Source organism: Sarcophilus harrisii, chromosome 2 (genome assembly GCF_902635505.1).
Source record: "Sarcophilus harrisii chromosome 2, mSarHar1.11, whole genome shotgun sequence".
In the NCBI taxonomy this organism is placed as follows: Eukaryota; Metazoa; Chordata; class Mammalia; order Dasyuromorphia; family Dasyuridae; genus Sarcophilus; species Sarcophilus harrisii.
The window spans coordinates 244,142,475-244,157,931 of NC_045427.1; the positions used below are offsets into that span (position 1 = coordinate 244,142,475).

General features: G+C 40.3%; 1 protein-coding gene across 1 annotated transcript in view; it reads left to right on the plus strand.

Annotated features, from left to right (window-relative positions):
* The window catches only part of COL20A1 (collagen type XX alpha 1 chain), a 68,696-nt gene extending 58,450 nt beyond the window's left edge, over positions 1-10,246 (plus strand). The window contains exons 32-37 of the mRNA XM_031951769.1: positions 1,333-1,368; positions 1,996-2,062; positions 2,871-3,041; positions 5,517-5,591; positions 6,063-6,209; positions 7,511-10,246. Coding sequence (XP_031807629.1) covers positions 1,333-1,368; positions 1,996-2,062; positions 2,871-3,041; positions 5,517-5,591; positions 6,063-6,209; positions 7,511-7,530 — 516 coding nt within the window. The 3' untranslated portion in view covers positions 7,531-10,246. The remainder of the gene's footprint in view (positions 1-1,332; positions 1,369-1,995; positions 2,063-2,870; positions 3,042-5,516; positions 5,592-6,062; positions 6,210-7,510) is intronic.
* Positions 10,247-15,457: the final 5,211 nt, after the last annotated feature.

Consider the following 15,457-nt stretch of genomic DNA (forward strand, 5'->3'; position numbering starts at 1 on the left):
GCTTCTCTCTGGATGCCTCCAGGGGGGGAAGAGGGTAGTTTGTGCAGAAATGAACTTTTGGGCCTGAGGTTTGCAAGAACCACTGTGTCCTGCATCTGTGGTCCAGCTTTGACATTGAGTACCCAGTGGGAAAAGCAAATGGCAGAATATCAGCAGTGCCAGTAAGGTCCCTAAAACTTTGCATTATAATGGGGAATCAGTGAAGGAGGGGAAGACCAAATAACCTGAGGAGGTTGTGCTGTTCTTCTGAATCTTCCTCTCTGAAGGTTGGGAATATCGATAAATCCCCCCTGACTGCCCTTCATTACCAGCCCATTCACTCAATAAATATATTTTTAAGTGTCTATCAGGACCTAACGTTCAGGGCTCTGGGAAAATATAAAGATAAGAGAGACGGAAATGTTAGTAAATTTTATTTGAAGCTGTTTGCATTTCATCTGTAAATTGTGGAAGTACTGAGCCCCTGAGTTGATTTCCAATTGCATGAAATAGCATTTTATTTTTCTTAAATTGATTTCTTTCTCATTCAAAGAAAGACCCCTCATTCTACTCTACAGAATTGAAGGCTTACTATTTATCCCTCTGTCACGTCACCTCTCAGCCTCTGTCCTTACACCTTGAAGAGAATCTAATATTTCAAGATTTCCCCATGTTCTTTGCCTATCTTGCCCATTTCCCCTCCCCCCCAAAATTCAGCTTCTTTGTGCCAATCAAGAATTTCCTGAAATCTTGAATTAGGCTAAGGCAAGGAGAGCAGCTAGAATGGCTGTACAGTGTTGCACAATCCAAACCTCTCTGTGCCTCTGTGCTCAAATACACATCCACACAGTGGCCCCTCACCTGGATGCTGCAGACCTGTGCTCATATTCTCACGTACGCCTACAGAGCCACATCCAAACCCAAGGCACAGTGTTTAGCACGTTCCCAGCTTCTTTCTGTGTATTTACCTACTTGCAAGAGCACACACAGGAATGCTTATGAGCAATGCTCACACTCTCCAAGCCTTTGACCGTGGGCTTACCTACATTCTATCTGCTTCTGTCTGTCTGTCTGTCTCCATTCCCATCCAGGAAACATTAGACTGAGCCTGAAAAAGCTGCAGCACTGTATAAAGAGTGCTAGGATATGGGTTTCCCAGTATGAGTCCTTCACATCCACAAAAAGAGCAAGAACTTAGGATACATCCAGTGCTAGCCAGGGACCCAGGGCATAGCTGCAGTTACCTTGAGTGAGAGTCAGACCCAGACATTCTCAGTTTTCTTCTTATTTCCTTTCAGATTCCTGAGAATTCTGATAATGATGTGTGTCTTTGTTTCCTTCCTTCCTGTTCAGGGACTTCCTGGACCCAAAGGAGAGCGAGGAGAGAAAGTGAGTTTCTTTTTCTATTCTGTTCCATTTCTAGTCAGCAGTCCTCCAGAAGGTTATACCTGCCTTACAATCCAGATTTTGTGCTGCATGCCATTTCTCAGGGCATGCAAAAATCATGCATTGTCAGCTGTTGTTAGTAGTGGTAGTAATCAGAACAATAACAATAATAAACAGTCTACAATTTATAGTACAGTTTATAAAATACTACCTTTTTCAAAGCACTTTACTTCCACCACTTTGTTCATGACTACCATACACTAAATAATAGAAACCCATGAGATGGGCAAGGGTAGTGTCCTTTTCCCCATTTTATAGATGAGAAAACTAAGGCCCAGAAAAAGAAGGTGATCTGCCAAAAGCCACAAAACTAATAAGAATGAAAACGTAGACTTTTTGACTTCATGTCCAATTCTCTTAGACCCCACTACTGCTCACCCCAGATTTCCATGTGTAATGCATACCAATAATAAAAAGGTCATTATTATCTGGGTATTTCTGCTATTCCTCACACAGCAGTGCCCATTTTAAACTTTTATGGCTCACTAACTTAGCCTAGCTTTCAAATTCTCTGCAGATTAAATTATCATACTGTTGTATCAAGCAAAAATAATAATGTTTGCTTCTTAGGGAGAACCTCAGTCCCTTGCCACCATTTACCAGCTGGCCAGCCAGGCCTGTGAGGAATTCATTCAGAGTGAGTAATAATAACAAAACAATTGCAAATCATTTTCATATTCTGCTTTAAGTTTTGCAATACTCTTACATAATCGTATTTTATTCTCACAATTTCCCCATGAAGTAGATGTTTATTATTATCCACATGTCACAGATTGAGAAATTGAGAAACAGACAGAAATCAGACAGCTGATTTTCCAGGATCACACACCTAATAACTTGAACCCATTTGGGGAACTTCTCAAAGTTCCAAATGAGTAGGGGCTGAGTGGGTCAGTGTTTATCTCAGAGACATTTCTCTTAGGAAAGTCACACTCTTTGAATAAGTGGGACCTGAAACTTTCTCCCACCCCAAACAGGAGGAGAGCAAAAGTATGAAATGAGACTTGATGAGACTTCTTTTCTCCCTGACCTATATCCTATCTCCTTGCCTTATAGCATCCCAGGCTACCCACATGGTTACCTTTGCCCAATTCTCAACACATTTTGCCTTCATATAGAACCTCCCTCCAAATGAATAAAAGGCTCTCCTATCTGCTGTACTTTTCTTATAAAGCAATAGGGTTCAGAGAAAATTGTTCTCCTCTTATAGATGGGGAAACTGAGGTCCAGAGGGGTTTGAGTGATTTGTTTATAGTGACGAGTTAGAGCAGGCTCCCAGAGATCCCAATTCCCATCCCTCTTCCATCATTTGTAGGTAGCCCTATTGTGTAGCCTCATACCTTATTCTTCCTCACTAGCTTCCCCTAGGACCCCAGTGTATAAGCTGTCTTTCTTCCAGCCCTCTCTGAAGAATGGTGACCAAGAACCTTTCTCTTCTCTCTTAGCTCATGTGTTGAAATTTGATCCATTTCTTCATGAGAACACCAGGCCCCCGGTGCCTGTCTGGGAGGAGGCAGGAGAGCCAGGCTTACCTGCTCTTTCTAGTCTTCCTGGCCAGAAAGAAGACAGAGGACAGGATGGATTCCCTAGAGAGCCTGGGAGAGAGGGATATCCAGGTATTTTGGCTTGCATATATTTATGGAAGAGGTCAAAGAGTTTATGGGTTATTTATTTGCTCAGAGGATTAAGGACTTGATCTGGGTGGAAATTATAGAAGTTAAACTTGCTTATGAGAAGAAAAAGTTCCTTAACAATTAGAACCATCCATGAGTGTAATGGACTGTCTCAGTAGATAGTGGATTATCCTCCTAGTAGCAGGGTCTTTGGGTAAAGATTGAATGATCACTAATTGTGCATAATCCAATCGAATTATATTATCCCTGAGGTCCCTTCAACTCGGACATTCTGTGAATAACAGATGCTGTAATGGGTACCAGGATCTTCAGGATATAGTCCTTGCCTTCAGATATCAGGATTGGAATGGGACAGGGTGAGATTTCTTTCCCTGGGAACATGTAAGAGGAAATAAAAGTTGTGGAATATTAGAGCAGGAAGGGATATCAGAGACCATCAAAACTAGACTGCTCATTTTGCAGCTGAAGAAATTGCAGCACAGAGAAGACATTTGCTTACCCAGTGTCACACAGTTTGAGTATCTTTTGAGAGCCAGTTCAGTACACTTTCTCTGCCACTATACCATATTGCCTTTTACTGAGCCCTGGAGGGGGTGAGATTGGGGCGGGGAGGAGAAGCTTAATCTGCCTGTCACTGATTTCTGCACTACGTCTTCACCAGCCCTCCTGCTAATAAATACCATTGACAGATAGGGCTGTCCCTGCCTTGGACCAATGCAGGAATTGTCGCGTCTGGCAGCTGCTTCCTCAGTCAGCTTGTTGCGTGGTAGCCCCTCAAAGAGCCACATCCCTTTCTTACTCTAGGCCAGACCTTGGAGGCAGCTGCATTTCTGGGAGGAGGGAGGAGAGGGGGGGCCCCCATCAAGGAGGTTTGGTGGAGATGACCTTGGCAGGTGTCCGTCCTCCTGATTGGCTGGTGGCCACAGCAGCCAGCTTTCAACGCAGACGGAAGGTCGGAGATCAGATGCCGAGATGGATAGAGATGCCGATTCCAAGAGACACAAGCAATGAGATTAGAGTTGAAAACCTTGCAGGGGGTGGGGAGAGGAAAAACAAAGAAGATGAAAAAAAAGTATAAAGCTGGCTAAGGACAGACTTTGAACCTAACTGTCTTTCTATATGACTGTTTGCAGGGAAGCCTGTTATTTTTTTCTCTCCCTCGGTCTTGTGCAGGACTCCAGGTCTGTGGTTTAATTGGCAGGATTCAGCTTAGACATCACAGGACAGCTAGGATCTATCACCATCCTTGGGGAAAGATGCTGTTCCACCATTCCTGCCTTTTTTCCTCTTGAACTATCACCTTTGGTCTCTTTCTCTTGCACCCCACTTTCTTCCAGCTGTTCGCCCCTATTCCTAAAGAAAACAGCTGGAGGGATCAGGCATTGGCGGTTGCCTATAGCAAAGGTGGGAGAAAGCAGCAACCCCCTCAATCCTGGTGCTTATTACTGACAGAGTCTGGGGGTGGGGAAAGGAGGCCTGGCATCAGATAGAAATCAATGCAGTGAAGGATGTTTGATCAAGAGCTGAGATGACTGTAGACCTCAGGGGACTTTCTCGCTGTCACTAGCTTGTTCCATTAAGAAGTGAAAGGAGGCTGAGGCAGATAGATCAGGGTAAGGTACACCTTGTTTTAAGCAAACTCAGTGGTCCAAAATCTAAAATAAAACAGCTCAGCAAAAGGATCATTATTAGATTTATAAAATTATTCATTCCAGGATTCCCCTAGTGTATATTAAATAGGATTTAATTACACAAATTAGATTTCCACAGTGTTTAAGTAGTGAATTGGCAAACCTATGCGTTCAGGGCAAGCAAGTATTTTTTTTATCAGAATTTCTCCCCAGGAGTCCCATGAACCCCATATCTATGCCTTTCAGTTTTCCCTATATAACCAGCTCAGAGATTTGTATGATCAGGCTAAGGGTCATATATGGCATTTCTAGTCAAGGGGTCTAGTATCTAACTTTCTCAAACTATCTCTGATGGATGGTTCTTAGCACTAGGGATTGGGCTCCAGCCTATTCCTTTCTCCCTCTCTCTGCTGAGATGCAGACAGAGAATAGGATACAGAGAGCAGCTTTAATAAAAGTCAGTTTCAATGCAGATAGAGAAAGCAAGGTGCCTTGCTGCTCTCTGGTCTTAGTCACACTCAGTATCTCACTAAATAGACTCCTTAACATCAGCCTGTGTCTCCCTTTATTAGAACAGAAGGTCTCTGAGGAAAATGGCCATGTCTCCTCACTCCACTTTAGTACAAGAGACCCCCAAGTATTGTGATTATCACTTCACACTAAAAGCTCATTGAGGATATGAGCCGTGTCTCCCCATCAGAACATGAAATCCTGAGAGTAGAGACCCTATATGTGTAAGTGTGTGAGTAGAAAATCCCCAGCCCAGGTTTCCTAATGAACTAAGAAATAAAATCCCACTTGTTTCCAATTGACTTTTCCCTAATAGGTGGACTAGGAGCCAAAGAGCAGAACAGTCCCGATTTATCAGTACAAGGACCTCCTGGACTCCACGGAAGGGCAGGTAAAATTGCTTCGCCCCTAGGATCATTAACATGGCAGACTCCTTCAGAAGCCAAGTACAGCTATGTCTGGTTCACATCCACACTGCACATTCCAGATCCTCTGTTGTCTCTCCTAACCCAGCAATTGTTTGTCTCATACTGATTCCTAGCCTCATCAATCCTCCCCTCATCCTGTAAGCTTATGCCTCTGATCTCAGCCTCCTACAGAAATCCTTCCTATACTGACCTGGAAAAGGTTTTATATTACCCTTATTTACTTCAGATATACACACAAATATACCAGGATTCAGCTTGGAAAGTCTATTTTTCAGTTAATTCATCAATACGAGATTATAAACTGCATCTCCCTTTTTTTCTAGCTCTCACTGACTACCAGTTGAGTGCCAGACATAACAAATTAAAGAGCTTAGTCTACTGATGGATGAATGAACCAATGAATTTCTAAGTTTTCTGATAATGCTACATTCTAGGTCAATCAGGGGAAGATCTGCTGGGAAAATTGGGATCTCAGGATTCTACAGGATCTTCGAGATTTTCAGGGGTTGCAAGCCAAGCTGGAAAATCTGTTTCCTCAGAGGACTGTGAACCCTCGGGATGTCTCCTAGAGAGACCAAGAGGTAAATTTAATCCTATGCTTGGAGGTTTGAGGACTGAATGTTTCAGCCCCTGACTTTTCTCCTGGGCTTTGCAAGCTCGGTCTACTATCCAGCAATCCCTATTCATGCTGAAGCAATTTGTCTTCCTGGAACTTTCAGTTTGCTTGCTCTAGGAGAATACCTGGCTGGTGAATCTAGCTGAACCTGAAGAAGTGACCAGCCTTTGGTCATCTTCAATTCACCTAGCTTCTCTTCCAATAATAAAGACTATTCAGAAAGCTGATGTCTGACTTTCCAAGATGAAAACATCTTGGGGGAAATTGAAGGGAAGCCTTAAAATTACAAAGAGTGATTAATCTTGAAGAAAAGGGAAGAATAGGAAGAAGTCTCATGGAAACGCATACTACTATCTTATGTCTCAGGGCTGTAGTAAAAAAAATATTTTGTATACTATGATATACAAAGAACAAGGTCAGAGGACATGGATTCAAATCCTGTCTCTGTTATTATATGAGTGACTGAGGCAGGTTATTAAACCTTTCTTGGCTTTACTTGAAACTTAGGGCATTAGACTGGATAGATTCTAAAGTCCTTTCCAGCTCTAAATGCATGATCTGTATAGAAATATGTTATTATTATTATTGCTGACATTATCATTATTGCTATTTATTTCCTGCAGAAAGTCCTTCAGCTCTATTCCTTTCCCTTCTGACAAAAACTGAAAGTTCCTTAATTTACTCATGGGAATTTAGTTGTCTGGATATTTAAGTGGTACTGTGGATAGAGTTAGGGGGAGACAGGAAGACTTAGCTTCTTGAGTACAAATTTGGCCTCAGATAGTATTAGCTGTGTGACTGTCGGCAAGTTACTTACCCTGTTTGCCTCAGTTTCCTCATCTGTGAGATGAGCAGGAGAAGGAAATGGCAAATTACTCCAATGACCTTTGCCAAGAAAACTCCAAATGAGGACACTAAGAGTCAGACATCACTGAAAAATGTCTGAAAACCAACACAATAGTTGGGGAATTATGACTGTAGAGAACTGCACAGAGTATTTCACTTAGTTCATATGTTGGTTAGTTATATTGACCTTTTTCCCCTCTTTAATATTCTTTGTTATAAGAAGTGACTCATTAGAAAAAGGATAGGAAGTAAAAAGGGGGAAATACATTGGGAAATATAATTGATATAAGAATAAAAACACTAATGAGCACTTTTCAGGAATTACTAGGAAAAGACATTGCAGGGAGATGGAGTGATGCTCAGATCTACTGATTTGACTTAGTATCTGCCTATAGTAATTTTATTTCCTCTTGTTTCCAGATTTGGACTTGATTCCCTGATCCTGGCTGAAGGCTGGACCCTGAGCAGGTTCTCAGTAACCCACAGTGATTTGGTTCCTGCTTGACCTGTTGGTTTCATCCACCTTTGTCCATATTTGATGCATTTAGATTAATAGGGTATTTAATGGTTTAATGACAACAGTTGTAGGAGAATCTAGAGAGATTGGGAAAATGTCATGAGGAGCCTGTAGATGGAATGAGGGGGAAGTACACAGTCAATAAGAAATTTCCCCCTCTCCTTAGCCCTATAGCTTTAAGCAAGGTTATTTGTGCTAGTTATGGGAAAGGGAAAGGGATGTGAGTGGAGAGAGTCCTGCTCCCGGTTTGCCTTCTATAAGAGCCTTACAATGTTCCTGCCATTGTATTCTGCTTCTATCTAGCTTGGAATCAGCATATCTTGTTCCCATAAATTTTCTTCAGAAATCTGTTTTTAGCTTCTGTTGGCTCTGGGGCTGGACAAAGACCAAATCGTTGTTACTCAATTGAATTTATTTTCAGTTATTTTCTTTGAAAGATCTTATTCCTTTGTGCTACACATTTAATGGCTAATAACATTACTGGGAGCCTGATGAAATGACTAAATGGCCAGAGGGAAAAGGATGTAATCAGGATACTTAGATGATGGGAGTATGGGAATCTTTCATGGGATGTTTGGGTAAGACTAGAAGATTAAGCATCTTGACATTTATAATTGGTTTATTTCGATTCAGTGTAATGTAGGAACTTAAGGAACATTCTATGTGTAAAGAATTACATATTAAAATATATGATTTCAAGTCATCAAGAAAATACTTTTATACTTGACCCTCAGCTGAAGAGCTTTGTAGATGATTCCATCTCTCTTCCATAGCTGCTTTTATCTCAAACTCTTTTCCTCTTTTTCTTGGAAGTTGTCAACCTTTGTGATGGCCTTCAACCTGGACTGAGTCCAGTACTTTAGGGGCAAGTCTCTGCATAACTGATTTTAATAGAAAGGCAGCTCTGCTCTAATAGGGAGAGCCTTGATCAAAATACGAAGAGATATAAGATTTTAAATACTAGCTCTTCCATTAATGAGCTGAGTGACCCCAGGCAAATCACTCTGCCTCAGAGTCTCATTTTCCTCACCTCTAACTTGAGAGGCAAATTCTAAATCAGCGGTATCACACTCCAGTAAAAATGATTATTAGCATTTCTTGTATCCACATAAGGATCACACATATCACACATAAAGGGCTGCGTTTGGGCTTAGAAAACCCCATATTAACATCATCTATTGTATTTTTATTTGGTTAGGTAAATATTTTTCAATTACAGTTTAATCTGGTAGGAAGCATACAAATTGCAGGCAGCAGATGTATGTTTGACATCTATGCCCTAAAACAAACAAACAAACAACAACAAAACATTAAAAGCATTTCTAGTTTTAAAACCCAATGATTCTATAACATAGAACCAGAAGTTTCAAGGCTGGTTGTCAGGTCTAAGGTTGGAAAGAATTGAGTGTATGTGTTCATGATAAGCAGGTAATTTTAGAATTACTGTGACATAGTGGATAGAGTTCTGGACTTGGGCTATTCAAACCCTTTCTCGTATTCCTACTGGCTAGGAGACTCTGAGCAAGTCACAACCTCCCTGAGCCTCCCTTTTCCCATCTGTAAAGTGGGGAGACTGGACATATGAGTTCTAAAGTCCATTCTAGTTCTAAATAGACTTTCTTATCCAAAATATAAAGAGCAAATTCTCTCTTTAATATAGGAAAGATAACATAATGCTTGATCTCAATTAATTTTATTCAACCAGCATTAGCATAACATATCCTTGTTCAGTGTTACGGAGATGATAGACTGAAGACATATAACATCAATCTAGGTCCAACATGGGTTGCCTGGAAGAGGGAAAGAAGCTTATTTATTAAGCATTTAAAATTTATTATTATTTATTATTAAGCAACTATAAAACTTATCACTTTACAAATGTTCTCTTGTTTGTTACCCTGGGAAGTAAGTGCTATTATGAGCACTTTCACAGTTGAGAAGACTAGGTCAGGTAGCTTGTAAATGTCTGAGGCTTGATTTGAACTCCGGTCTTCTTGGTTTGCTAGTGCTCTATCCACTGAGCCACCTTGCTGCCTCATGGTCATGCATACTTTCAAAAAAAGAGTTTCTCCTTAGTATCCTCTCTTCACCAATGATAAGTATTTATTAGGTACTTGCTATGTTCCAGGCCCTGCTTTAGGTGCTAGAGACACAAAAACAAAAAGAGGTAATTTACCCTCAGGGAGCTTATATTCTATTCTCTTGTGTCTTGATTCTTTACATTGTGGAAAGTCAAATAATTTGGATTTCAATTCATATTTGGTGAAAAGTGATTCCTCACTCTATTGTCCCTCTGTTCCCCAGGGTAGAATCTGAAGGGGGAGAGACTGGAGTGATCTGGAAGGTTTCGGCTTCCCCAGTCAAATGGAATAATTTCTCAGTAGAGCTCTTTGGATCCAGCAATGTAAAAAAAATGCCCTATTGTTATTCTCTTCATGTCCTCGAACATAAATTATGTTTCAGGTGAAGGGGGACTCAGGAGGTAAAATGAGGACAGGGAGGAGGAAAAACATTAAAAAAAAAAAAGGCAAAGTGCTCCTGGGTGATTACACAAGCCCAAGTAGGGATCTGCAGAGAAGCTTGATGTGCACCTGCTTCTGGGTAGCCTTGTTAGATCAAAAGCAAACCCTTCTCACCTACTCGGTGTGCTCGGCTGTTCCCTGCCCACCCCCTCCTCCTAGGCCATGGGGAGGTCTGACTGCAGTTGCAAAAAAGTTCATTTGTCTGAACACCCCTGGGCAGCAGATTAACCAGGGGAGTGGTTCCCCTCCTGATTGGGCCCAACTAGTGATTCTCTGCCCCACTTCACATAAGCTGGTTAAATAAGCAGTTAAGCATCCAGCAGGAAGGCTGTGGCTTAGGGGCTGTCTTACTAAGAGAATGTGGAAGGCTGGAGCCAGGAACACATATGCAAAGACTTCCATTTCCCAGATAGCACGCTGACTTCTCAGAGCTCTTCCACGCTTCAGGGAACGGTGCTCAAATGGAGTAATTGAGGATGCTGGGCCCCAACAAGTCATCTTGACATGTCTGATGGTGTGTGGGAAGCTGCTCTCCCTGATGTGTGCCACCTGGCACTAATGAGCTCCCTTTCCAGGGGCCTGTGGCTCCAGAAGGAGAGAGAGCCAGAAAGCAGAATGGATCTCTGGAGCAACTGGAATAGGAAAAAGGCCAGAAGTCCTATCCATTGCCATTCCCTTCTTCCTTTCTCACCTTCCCCTGCAGGAAAAAACTTCTTTCCCTATTCTCTTTCTCCACCCTCCTCTCAATCTTATATAGAGGATAAAGATGGAGAATTTATTAAGCACTTACCATCATGTGTCAGATACTGTTCTAAGCACTGAGGAAATAAAATCAAGATTATAATACAGTCTTTATTCTCAAGGTGATTCCATTCTAATAAGGGAAGACAAAATGTTAAGTGGGACTGGAAAGGCAGGGGAGATGGAGGAGGGCACTCATGTGTGGGTAGCAGACCAGAGAGATCAATCAGCCAGCCACTAATCATCAAAGATCCCTCAAAATAAAGTCATCCTTAGGGGAGCAAGGCAGCTGGTATGGGCTAAGCATAAGAGTGAACAAAAAATGAAGTATTAAAGATGAATATTATCCAAAGTTCTCTTGTCAAACAGCACCAGAGTCTCTCTGTTACTAGGTTCTATCTTTGACAGGCAATGAAGGTCTAAGGATCTTTGGAGGAATCTCAAAACTCAAAATCGCAAAAAATGTATGGTAAAAACAACAAAAAATTCCCACGTTAGCCATTTCCAAAAAAAGAAAAAATGGAAGAAAAAGAGAAGAAAATATGCTTCAATCTGTATTCTGAGTCCATTAGTTATTTATCTAGAAGTGGATAGCATGTTTCATCATGAGTTAGACATCATATATCAAGAAATCTTATAGAAAAACAGCCTAGCTCTCTTATAATCAGAGATATGAAAAGAATCTACTTGTTACCTCCTAAAAGAAACCCCAAAATAAAAACTCCCCAAAACATTATAGACACAAAGCCAGAGCTTTCAGGTCAAATAAAAAAATACCATAAATAGTCAGAAGCGTATATTCAAGTATTGAGGAGCCATGTGAAGATCACACACAATTTAGCAGCCACTACCATAAAGTAGTGGCAAGCTGGGAATATAGTATTAGAGAAGGTAAAAGATAGAGGATCACAGCCAAGATTGATCAACAAAACTGAACAGAATCCTATTATTGGACCACAAAATTCCTAAGGTCTTATCCTGATAAAACTTACTTGGTCCTTGCATCACCACTATTATCCTATATCTCTTCTGCTTTTGTAACTACACTTTTTCCATTATCCTATCTCTTCTGTTTTTGTAACTACACTCTTCCCAAAGGCTGTCTGTTTACAATAGGTGCCTCTCTTTTCTTCTCATTCTTCTTAACCTCTTACAATATGGCATTCAGCCTTATTATTCCTCCAAAATGGCTTTTTCCACTTTTACTAATGATCTCTTGGTTGCCAAATCCAATGGCATTTTCTTTATTTCCATTCTTTGACCTCTCTGTAGCCTCTGACCCTTTAAAAAATTATTTTGAGTTCCAATTTTCTTCTTCCTGCTCACCCCCTACCCTTAAGAAGGTCAGAAATATGACACAAATTAATACATACGAAGTCATACAAAACATATTTCCATTAGTCATATTGTGAAAGAAAAGATGTTTCAATCTGCATCAAGTTCATCAGTTCTCTCTCTGGAAGTGAAAAACATTTTTCATCATGAGTCCTTTGGAACTATTGTGAATCATCATATTGATCTGTAGCTAATTTTTCACAGTTGATTGTCATAACAACATTGCTATTATTGTGTAAAATGTTTTACTAGTTCTGCTCATTTCATTTTGTAACAATGTCTTCCTGGGCTTTTCTTTATTTTTTTCTTAAAATATAATAGTATTACATCAAAATCACATACCATATAATAAAAACACTTACCTCCCAGGGATGTTGTGAGGACTAAATAAAAGTTTATAGTACTTAACACAGAGACTGACACATAGTAAATGCTATATAAATGGTAGTGGTAGTGGTGATAGTAATGGAAGTATTTGCAATAGCCTGTTGGGGGATCTACCTGTCTCGGGTCTCTCCCTACTCTACTCCATTCTCCATTCAATCACTAAAGTAATTTTCCTTAAGTGCAGTTCTGATCATGTCACACCCTTACTCAATAAACTCCAATGGTTCCTTATTGCCTCTTAAGATCAAATATAAAAATGCTCTTTTTGGCATTCAAAGCCCTTCATAACCCCGTCCCCTCCAACTTTTCCAGTCTTTTTCACCTTAATCTCTGACAAATATGGTTTGATCTGTTGACAATGGCGTCTTTGTTGTTCCGTGAACAAAATACTCCATCTCTTGGTTCTTATTTTCTCTGGGTGGCCCCTTTGCCTGGAATGCTCTTTCTCCACTTTTCTGACTACTGATATTCTTGGTTTCCTTTAAGTCCCAATAAAAATCTAATCTTATACAGGAAGCCTTCGCTAGTCCCTTTGCATTTTAGTGTCTTCTTTCCATTAATTATATCCTATGTGTTCTGTATATATCTTTGCATATTTATTTGCATGTTGTCTCCCTCATTATGTGATACGTTTCTTGAGGGCATGGTCTTTCCTTAGCCTGTTTTTGTTTCTTCAGCATTTTGCGCAATGCCTACACATAGCCGGTATTTTAAAAAGAAGCTTTTATTGCTTGATTGAATGAATGAATAGAACCCCTGAATAGCAGAAAGTAAAATGGCTATGGAGACAGAAGGTGTGGATTCAAATCTCATCTCTAATGCTTGCTACCTATGTGAAGTCAGTCTTCCTGGACCTTCATTTCATCATCTGGAAAATAAGAAGATTGGACTAAATGGAGTCCCTCAGTCCCTTCCAACTCTAAATATACAATCCCATGTGTTTGAATCCAGAGGGATGGAATCTGGTCCTTGATCTGGAACTAGTTTTCTATATTGTAAAGATTAAGGAATTTGAATTTAGCTAAGTCTCTTAAACCAGGTCACAATTTTCTTGTCTGTAAATTGAGGAGGGCTCCAAACCGACCTCCAAGATCCCACCTGATCCTAATTTTATAATCCTGTTTTAACAATTCTTCATTTCATTCTTGCTCCATTTCCATTTATTTCATTTCCCTCACAGGCCTGATATTCCCAGCTCCACTTCTGAATATTCTTCTGCTTTCTGTGTTCTTTTCTATTTTGGAAGGGTTTTGAAATAAATGCATCTTTAAGGTATCAGTCTAAGACATCCTTTGAATGCTCTCAACTCAAAGGGGCAATTGGGTAGTACAGTGGACAGAGTGTTGGACTTGGAATCAAGAAGGCTTCATTTTAAATGCAGCCTCAGACACTTAATAACTATGTGACTCTGGGCCAATTTCCTTATCTATAAAAGGAAGATCCTAAAACCACCTACCTGAGAGTTCCTGTGACAATAAAATGAGGTGATATTTGTAAAGTGCTTTGCAAAACTTAACCATATAAATACTAGCTATTTGTATTTATTATTAATATGAGCAAAGAAGCAAAAACATCCTCAAATGAGTCTCTATGGAGATTTAATAGTATAATGGAAAGACCCCAGGACCTACCATCCGAAAACCACCTTGTTGATCAGCCACTTATTACCTGTATGACTTTAGGAAAATCCCAGGAAATGTCTCATTTTCAGTCTTATCTGTTAAATGGGGATAATAATAATGGATCTGCCTCCCAAGACTTTTGTCTTTTGTAGGATAACTGCTTTGTAAGTCTCACTAAGCTATAGAAATTTAAGCTCTTCTTATAATATTTAATAATATTTTATATTTATCATGTTTCATATATCAATATATTATATATAAAAATATTTAATAATATTTAGAGGTTTCTCAAAGTAGCCCAGTGAATAGACAGAAACTTCTCAGATGAAAGGAGAAACTGTTGGAGACTGAGAGTGATCAGGGATGAGGCTTAAGATGAAGAAGCAAAGGAAAGGAGAATGAGCTGAGCTGTATTCAGAGCAAGGCTCTGCATAGCTTTACACAGTAACATCTCTAGCTATGGTTCAGCAATCTAACTGCCTTGCATATCAAATGAATACATTTGCTAGCCTGGGAACTAATGTTGGGAGTCACTGTCTTGGCTATCCTCCCCCACCCCCCACCCCCCTGCATCCTACCCCATTCTACCCTCCAATCACTATCACCACGAAATGGAATCCCATCCTTCTTCCATGAATATTTCATCAATTCATTTGAAATGCAAAATAGATGGGGCAGCAATGCAGTCTGGGTTTGCTGATGAACTGCTGGCAGGGATATAGAAACAATTCCAATTTCATATGCTCCTGTGGTATTTGTCACAGAACTAAGATTGATCGGTCCATTTATGACAAGGAGGCTCCCATTCACTTTCCATTGGCTTCCACTCCTGGCCATTTCTGAAGATCAAGTGAGTTTTACATAATTACAGAATGGTAAGTGGTCTCAGAGGTGCAATGCATAACTGAACAAGAATCCTTTCTAAGATCCTTGAGAAGTGCTCAACCATCCTTGAAGACCCCATAGCTTAATAAATTAAAACTAGAAAGGATTTGAGGCAACATCTAGTTGAATCTCCTCATTTTACAGATCAAGAAAATGCAGCTTATTTCTTAGGTATGATGCTGCATTCCTATAGAACCTGCTACTAGGAAGGCTGACATGGTAGACGGCTTGAGTTTAGGGAGTTCTAAACTGCAGGAGAGCTAAAGTCTCAAGTGTCTGCACTAAGTCCAGTGTCAATATGGTGGACCCTTGGAGTGGAGGTCATCTTAGCAGTCTAAGTCAGAAAAAAATTGATCAG